Raw genomic sequence first — 8,156 nt, 5'->3', positions numbered from 1 at the left:
TCTCCAGCTCCGACCGTGGATACCCAGCCCGCTGCTGTGCCAGCACTGCTGAAAGTGCGGACACAGTGCTAGGCGGTGCTGGACGGTGGTGGAACCATGCTGCCTCCGATGTTCCGGAAAGCATCCAAAGGCCAACTGCAACAACAGTCACCGTCGCATCCACATCCTGACGTAGCCAACTTCGTGTACTTTTAGTTCAAAGAGAGGGGCATACAACCAGGTAATGGTGCACATGTGAATTTGTGAATTTGGTCGAGTTATAATAGAAGGACAAATCAGCACCGCCGGACCGGCAGTCAAGGTCAAGTCATCTCGTGATGTTACAGACGGCGGTACTGACCACGTGCCCTGCATTCTTGTGCGCGGGTGGTGGCCGGCAGAAAACCAGCTCGACGGCTGTCACCTGGAGGTGGATTTTCCACCAGCGGCGGCACGGGATGACACCCCGTAGGTTCGGGGTACCCAGGAGCGTACAGTTTGTTCCGCTGATCCGCCAATTCACTTGTAATGTACTGAAATCAAAGTTGAATCGGCCAAATAACCCAGCCCTCCAACGGGCCACATATTCTCTACAAGAGTGCCAACACTGAATGTTCCAGCTGAAATACCACCACAACGTCTGGTGACTCGTGTGTCAGATGACATGACGAGAACTTCAGCTCACCGTCCAACACTAAATATGTAAATCCGACGAACCGTAATTACAATGACGGACGGTCGGGGTAAAGACAAGTCAACGTACGAGCCACCTCAAGAGACAGACTCAGCCAAGTCCTCTCAGAGCAGACAATGGCCGAGGGAGCACTCGTACCAAATGATGGAAAAAGAGGCCCTGGTGCCAGCATACAGCCTGGCACGGAAAAGTAGCACCCATTCTGTTGCAAGCATTTCCGGATTTACACTAAGAATGAAACAGTGCTGACTTCCACCGTACTGCGTTAGACGCCAGTTCAGTGGCGCCGATAAAGTTCTTTGAGCGTAAAAAAAGAAGACTGTTGGGTTCACAGGGTACGTCTGTTGGGTTGGTTGCGATTTGCACTCGAGAGCCCTTCCCCCGCTCATGTCCCTCCTTACGGGTCTCTCCTAAGACTGGCGCGGTCGGTAGGACGTCACATCATGCCTGATGGCGCCGGCGGCGAAGCAGCTGCGACGGCAGCGCCGCCGCTGCTACCGTCCCCGAGAGTGCTGGAGCGCCGGAGTCTCCCCCAGACGTCGGCGTGGCCGCCCTGGTGGTAGGAGACTCCATGGTCCGTCGGGCCGGCTTTGAAGCCTGTCCGCCACACCACCTTACCGTAGCGGCGCGGGACGGCCTGGCGTGGACGGGGGACTCGACTGGCTTCGTTAGCAGCTACTGACTTGGGCGGAGGCCGCACGAGCAGAGGCCCAGCGCACCGGGCCCGCCGGCGCCTGGGCCCGGTGTTGGCCTGGGTCGTAGGAAAACGACCAGAGGGTCGGCGCCTAGGTACGGTGGTGGTCTGGGTCGGGGGAAACGACGTCTACCCCCGCCAAGGTGGGATCCCAAGGTCGCCGGACGGCGTGTCATAGAAGATGAGCGCGCCCCTGGCGGAACTGGCACTGAATACAAGAAACCGCTGGTGTTTCATCAAAAGACGTCATGAATAGAATGAGGTACGTACCTATTTGGGGAGCGACTGTTCGGCTACACGCCAAAAGATGGGATTAATTAGCTCACCACTGGTTCAGATAGCTCAAATTAGCTCATCCTCCTTAAATCTCCAATTAGCTCATCCTGAGCTCCGAGCTCCAAATTAGCTCACCAATGGCTTAAAACTACTCAAAGCTAGCCACTGGCTCGTTCCGTTCCGTTTAACTCCAAAGATGTTAGTCCTAAATAAGGTCACCGTTGGCTCATAGCTCCAAAATAGCTCACATGATCACTATCATAGGAATCGCTTCAATTGAGTTCCCAAATTCCACTTTCTAGTCACATTCCACGCGGCACTTCCTATCTCGGCCAATCTGCAGTTCAAGCACATCAGTCACCTAGACGCAAATGGTTAGCGCACATCGCGCTGACTCTGTATGAAAATAGCATCTGTGGTTAATTGTCTAACAGTATGAGCAATGGTGTGCGTGAACACCCTCACCGAACTGATATCCCCATTGTGTGTTTTACCGAATCCCCTGATACCGAATCCCGAAGTGATAGATTAGCTGATCGCCTCAGCTGCGGCGGTGGTGTTTTCCGACGCACTCTGCGCACCACCACTGTCTCCAGCGGTGGCGGGGGCGGGGGCGGTTTTGGCGGTGGCGGGAGACACGCCAGGCTCACCCCCGCCACAGAACGCCGGTCTCTTCACACCGCTCCCCTCCTCTTCACCTAGTGTTTCACTGATCGGCCTTTTCAGGGCTGAGCCCGGCGAACCCACCGTTTCTGGCTCCATATCGATATCAGATGACGAAGAAGGGTTCATCGCCGGTGTAGCCGAGGGTTGCTCCTCAGCAGGTGATGAAGAAGACGTCCCCGGTGCTCCCGATGATGCTCCAGAGGTTGTAATTCGTCTAGGAGGCGTTGGAGGACAGGAGTCGGTGTGCGGGGGAGTGACTGCCGTCTCCGGAGTATCCGTGGAGTTGTTCGGGTGGTCGCCCTCAGCAGTCGGAGACTGGAGAAAGAGAAGGGGCACGGTGTTAGTGCCCTGATGTGCTCCGAGATGATGTGTGGTAACACATCCTAGAATGAATATTGATTACCTATGATGTGCCTTGATGTTTATAAATATAAAATATTTATAGGAAACCTGTAATATTATAAGATGCGAAGCTATTGCTGAGTTGCGACACAATGTGCCGAAAGAAAGCAGTTTTGAAGCAGCTCCGCACTTTGAAGTCGAAATTTGATATCAACGAAAGCAATTAAGGACGCTGATCCATGCAAGTGTAACAATACACAAATAATATGGAAAACCGAAAAATACAATTTCCCGTGGCTGGAATCGAACCCACCCTTTCGCACTAACTCACCTCATCGTCACTGCCGCGGTCCGAGTCCAGCGAGTCTGTCGTGACTGTCCGAGTCGTCAGGATCGACCAGCACCTCTGCTCCGGGGAAAATGTACCGGGACAGCAGCTGGTGCAGGTAGGCGCCTCTGTCGGAGAAAAAGACGGGAACGCCCGTCGGGTGAAGTCTGAGCGTATGGAACACCATGCTACGCAAAAAAGAGGTAGATAATTATGTTGCAGGAGCCAATTACATAATACTTCAGGCATTGAATGTACTGGGAATGAATACTGAGTTCAGGACGAATACGAATACCGCATTCAGTAATATTGAAGGAACAAACTCAAAAGTCCAAGGGAGAGGGCCGCTTTCCTCAGCCGTCTACACGCCTCTGTCGGGCCGCCGCGCCGCCGGTACCTCGACCGCCAGCCGCTGACCCCGCCCCGGGTCACGCGGCAGCGGCGGCGCCAGGCGCGCCCAGCTGGCAGGCGTCATGGGCGGCGCCAGGCATCCCAATACCGGCGGTGTTTCACTGGACGCTGCTACCACGCTGATAGCGCATTTCGCGAGCTGACGTCACAGATTGTGACAGTGTTGGAGATACGAGTTTGTTAATGTCTCCGTGGAAACCCAGTTTGACACGTGTGCTGGCAGCGCGCTAGCGGCGGCCGTGGAACAGGACGGGGGAGGTCGCAGACGCCCGTAGCAAAAACCCCTTTGATTAGTAATTCTCGCCAATCTCATGTAGCTCAAAATGATTCAGCACATTTTATTTACACATCAATGACAATGAACTAGCTATAAATTATCCACACCACTGAAAATTCAAAAGGTCAAGATGAGTCTCTGGAATTCTTGATTTCAAAAACGTCGGTAAAATATTAGCATATTAAAAAGCAAGCAAACAAACATATTTCTACTCTCAGCAACAACCATGGTGTGCCCAGTTCAGTGGACTACAAATATAACTGCCTTTTATACCACCACTAATCACCTGGCCAAACATATGGGTAATCTAGACCGGTGCTGTCTAAATACATAATCTAAAATCGCACCTAAACATTCCACCCCGCTCGGGATTCGAACCCGCACTCACCGGGTAGTCTGGCAACGACGCTCTCCTTCAGTTTCCTCTGCCAGCAGTGCCGGAGGGCGTCTGTGTCGTTCTCGTTGGTCGGGTCGGCCGGCGGTGAGGACGGCGCAGATGGCGCGGGGCGAGGGGGTAGTTCAGTGAGCTCCTTCAGAGGCGGAGAGAAGGACCCTCCTCCGCCACCGGTAAGGATCCCGGAGCATTAGCCGCCGAGCCTGCCAGGGAAGGGGAATCAGCGTCAGTGTTTTTACGGCTATAGGTACTACTTGATAGAGTATCATTATGGGTGAGCACTGAGCTGCAGGTACAAGACCACTACCTGCAAGGACATAGCAGCCACACAGAAGCGTGAAATGACCCTTATTGACTCGCAGACCCGGCACTCTCGGCCCGCCCACGGAAGGAACGTTCGGCTCTCGTTCTACTAAACAAGTGTAATATTTGTTAGTTTGACGTTCCACATCGCTATTAAAGTTATTCAGGAATCAGGATGCATGTGAAGAAAATTCATTGCCCTTCTAGATTTAAAGCAACTCTTTAAAGCAAAAAATACAATTACACCTCAAAGTTCAAAGCCTTTTAGGCATTTTGTCGGTATTAAAGCTAAATGCCACTGCTATCATATTCAAATAACAATTATCATTGCATTCACAGTTTTTAAGTCAAATTGTAAACAAATTATACAACAAATGTCAATGCATGAGGGTGAAAAAGGAATGCATGACACGTCCCTTTCCAGTGCATAAAAATAAGTATGGCAATCAAGGAAGCAGTATTGGGTGCACACTGCACATTGTTCAATACAGTTATAGATGTCATGTTAATCTTTATATTTTCAATTCCCTGTTTCATCAGGACACTTGTGAGTAGGAAAAGCATATTAATAAATGGAAATGCATGTCCACATTAAATTTTGGTAGCCCTAGAGTGGGTTAAGAACTCAACTCAATGAACTATACTGACTACAATCATGATTATAAGTCAACCTGGCATTTCATTTACACTATCATCAGCCCCCTATCACTCTCTAGGACGCCAGGTACATTTCCCATCACCCACCTTGAGCAGTTCCCTGAAGTACGGACTGCAGGCAGACAGCATCATCCTGTGGGCCCGGACACGCTGTCCCTCACAGAAGAGCGTGACATCCAGCAGCTCTCCTCCAGAGCGGAGCTGGTCAAACACGGACGTGACGCTGCCCTGGAACCCGTCCCATTTGAGGCAGAACTTCTGAGAGTCCATTCTGGAGGGCTGTGGAGCAGGGGGAGACAGAAATTGGTTAGTTCGTGAGAGGTGGTGTGGTTTGTTCTGTTCTGGTTTGTTCAGTTTGGTTCTGATTTGGTTCCTTCTGTGATCACTGATCCTGGTATCCACTCTCAACCAGTTCAAGACCAGACTGGATGAGCACTGGAACCGAATCAAATACTCCATCCTAGATTAGCTTCCACGAGAGTCCTCAGTTCCTGACTGGAAAAAATACACCTTATGCGGAATATGTCCGGCATAGTGACGGAATTGCGCCGAAAATTTCAGGGCCCGTCCGGCGTAACTTTGTATGCGCAGAATTCAGCGCATGGCGGCCACTGAACTTTTCGGTGCAGGGCGGCCGCATAATTTTTCGGCGGAAGGCAGTCACCGAATTTTACGACACGCCAGTCGATCTACCATCAGTTTCGCCCTGCGGGCAGTCTGGAGACGGTGCGGAACCAGACATCCCTCGCCCCGGTCGTCGCGTGCTCCGACTCGCAAACCGTTCTGAGTCTATTCAGAGGAGGAGCGTCCGCCCTGCAGGTGATGCTTCCACCCTGGGCGCGGAGATAGGTTAAACATCGCAGACCTTGTTAAACATCGCAGAGCATCGTGAAGTAATCCTGCAGTGGGTTCCAGGCTCCTGCCCACTGAGGGATCGACGGGAATGAGAGCGCGGACGACCTGGCGAGACAAGTGACTGCACTGCCCTCGGACGCCAGCTCTTTGACCCGGGGATTTCATTGTGCGGCCTCGTGTCAATGGTGCAACAAGGTCTGAGTCAGTATTCAAGCCACTCTTTGGGAGCACGCTGCAGCCCCCATCCTCGGAGACGACCGAGAGGATGCCGTTTCGGTGCACCAGATGAGGGCGGGACACTGGGGCCGATCGCTCCAGTACGTGCACCAAATCGACTGTCTCCACTCCGCGGCATGCCAACAGTGGCCGAACAAGTCATGCCCTGCGGCACTGTGCACAATGTGCCAAGAAGAGGCCGGCGTGCCGGAGCATGTGCTTCTCTGCTACCTGGCCCTCGCTGGTGCCTGCCAGTCTAAAACGCACAACTCCGCAGATTTTTGTGGCCCTGGAACTTCCGTCCCGGGCCTTGTTTCACGGTATGACACTATTGGTGCACACTACACGCCAGTGTCCCAAAATTGAGTTTTGTCTGGGGTGTCAGAGGGGAAAATTACCCACCAAAAAGAGGGGAGAGAGTGGAAAACTGCTGATTCGATTAGATCCAAAAAGAGTGAGAAACGCCATAAAACATGGATTTTATTCTAGGATGTAGAATGTTTGATGCTAAACCGGGCATTCACACAACCGCTCTTTCTAGAGGTAAAAAAATCGGTAAAAGTACCTATACATTGAGTCCGAGTGACTGTTAAAAGATAAAGTTTTCATATTCCTACATTATTTGACATCCTGAATCCAAAAATGATACTTATATGTCTTGGAAATAAAAGAAAAAACATAATCAAACCTGACCTAACCTTACCTATTTACCTACAACCCACCAACCTACAACCTAACCTAACCTAACCTAACCTACAAACCTAAAACCTACAAACCTACAACCTAACCTAACCTAAAACCTAAATTTTTTGCTGTTTGATATATGTATCAACAGCGTCACAATTGTCCACTCGGACGTAATATTTACTAATACCAAAAAATCTAGGTTTTCTTGGTTGGGAGTGGAAAATTGTTCTTAAAAATGGTGGTGAGAGTGGAAAATGGATTTCCTTTGGATGTCATTTCCCACCCAAATCGCCAAATTTTGAGACATTGCTACACGCATTGTGGAATTGAGTTTCCATAGTAACATCAACTAATTCAGACGCTTGAGCCCAGAACGCTCTGCCTGGTTGATATAACCTTGGTTGGTAGATGTGCACACATGCTTTACATAGAAGTGGCTTAATTTTGGTGCAAATAGACACCCAACTTTCAGCGAAAATCATGCAGAAATTTCGGCGCAAAATCGCTAACGCCGAATTTCGGCACTCTGCGATTTACAGCCGCCAGTTAAATGTGCACAGAGTGAGTGTAGGCCTTGTGTGGTTAAAAAACATCCTTATGCCTTATTTTGAAGTCTGATTTTATGACCATATATGGTCATCACCCAGCCTACTCCAGCCGTTGATTGGCTGATCCAATTTTTGTTTGGCTCCTCGTAGTTTCCCCAACTGATATGGTCATCAAAGGTATATTTTTTAGGGCTGTTCACGACATCGGTTTATGTGGTTTACATAAACTGCCCTCGGGGCACGTTCCCGGCTGTGACGTCACATGGTGTTTACGTTTACGAAACACAAGTGTTTACTTAAACAGTGACAACTAATAAGCAGTTGGACAATACTGTAAAAGGTGCAAAGAAAAGATAAAATATGTCTCATATCATGACATATTGCGAGACAGTTTTCATCACAAAATACCAACGACGCTGGACGCTGGTTGGCAGAGAATGATGCTCAAAATAGGTCTTAATTACAATGAAATAATAAAACCTACCATTCCAGTCCTCTGCAACCCGTGCAGGGTTATTTTGAAACTCATTCACCCACCTACCAGCCCCTGAACTGTCCGAATTCAAATTTCCTAACTTATACCTAACTCGCTTCACGAGTTTGCCGCACATCGCCATCATTGTCAGATAAACGCGTTTACACACCATGTTGATGCTCTGAGGCATCAACCGCATAAACGGTTTACGGCGGTCTGACGTCATTGACGGGCTGTGACGTCAGGATCAGGTCGACGCTGATTGGTCCTTAAAAAAATAAACATGTTTATGGTTTATTAAACGGGACAAACCGACGTCGTGAACAGCCCGGTATTGACCAATCAATTTTTCGA

The 8,156-nt window shown here is 50.1% G+C and overlaps 1 protein-coding gene across 1 annotated transcript; it reads right to left on the bottom strand.

Annotated features, from left to right (window-relative positions):
• Positions 1–1,440: 1,440 nt before the first annotated feature.
• LOC122383083 (mucin-7-like) lies at positions 1,441–5,291 on the bottom strand. The gene is made up of 4 exons (XM_043369200.1): positions 5,109–5,291; positions 4,056–4,197; positions 2,983–3,107; positions 1,441–2,624 (listed from the first exon to the last, which is right to left on the bottom strand). Exons 1-4 carry the CDS (start codon positions 5,289–5,291, stop codon positions 2,172–2,174), a joined length of 903 nt encoding a protein of 300 aa, XP_043225135.1. The 3' UTR covers positions 1,441–2,171.
• Positions 5,292–8,156: the final 2,865 nt, after the last annotated feature.

The sequence above is a fragment of the Amphibalanus amphitrite genome, unplaced genomic scaffold, assembly GCF_019059575.1.
Source record: "Amphibalanus amphitrite isolate SeventyFive unplaced genomic scaffold, NRLGWU_Aamphi_draft 000154F_arrow, whole genome shotgun sequence".
Taxonomy (NCBI): domain Eukaryota; kingdom Metazoa; phylum Arthropoda; class Thecostraca; order Balanomorpha; family Balanidae; genus Amphibalanus; species Amphibalanus amphitrite.
Note: the sequence above shows the minus strand (reverse complement) of the source record. Positions and strands in the feature narration are given on the sequence as shown.

Coding starts and splice junctions, on each gene's coding strand:
- LOC122383083 (XM_043369200.1), bottom strand. CDS start 5,291: ATGGACTCTCAGAAGTTCTGCCTCAAATGGGACGGGTTCCAGGGCAGC. Junction 4,198..5,108: donor ACTTCAGGGAACTGCTCAAG/GTGGGTGATGGG, acceptor CCGCCTCTGAAG/GAGCTCACTGAACTACCCCC. Junction 2,625..2,982: donor ACCGCGGCAGTGACGATGAG/GTGAGTTAGTGC, acceptor CTCTTTCTCCAG/TCTCCGACTGCTGAGGGCGA.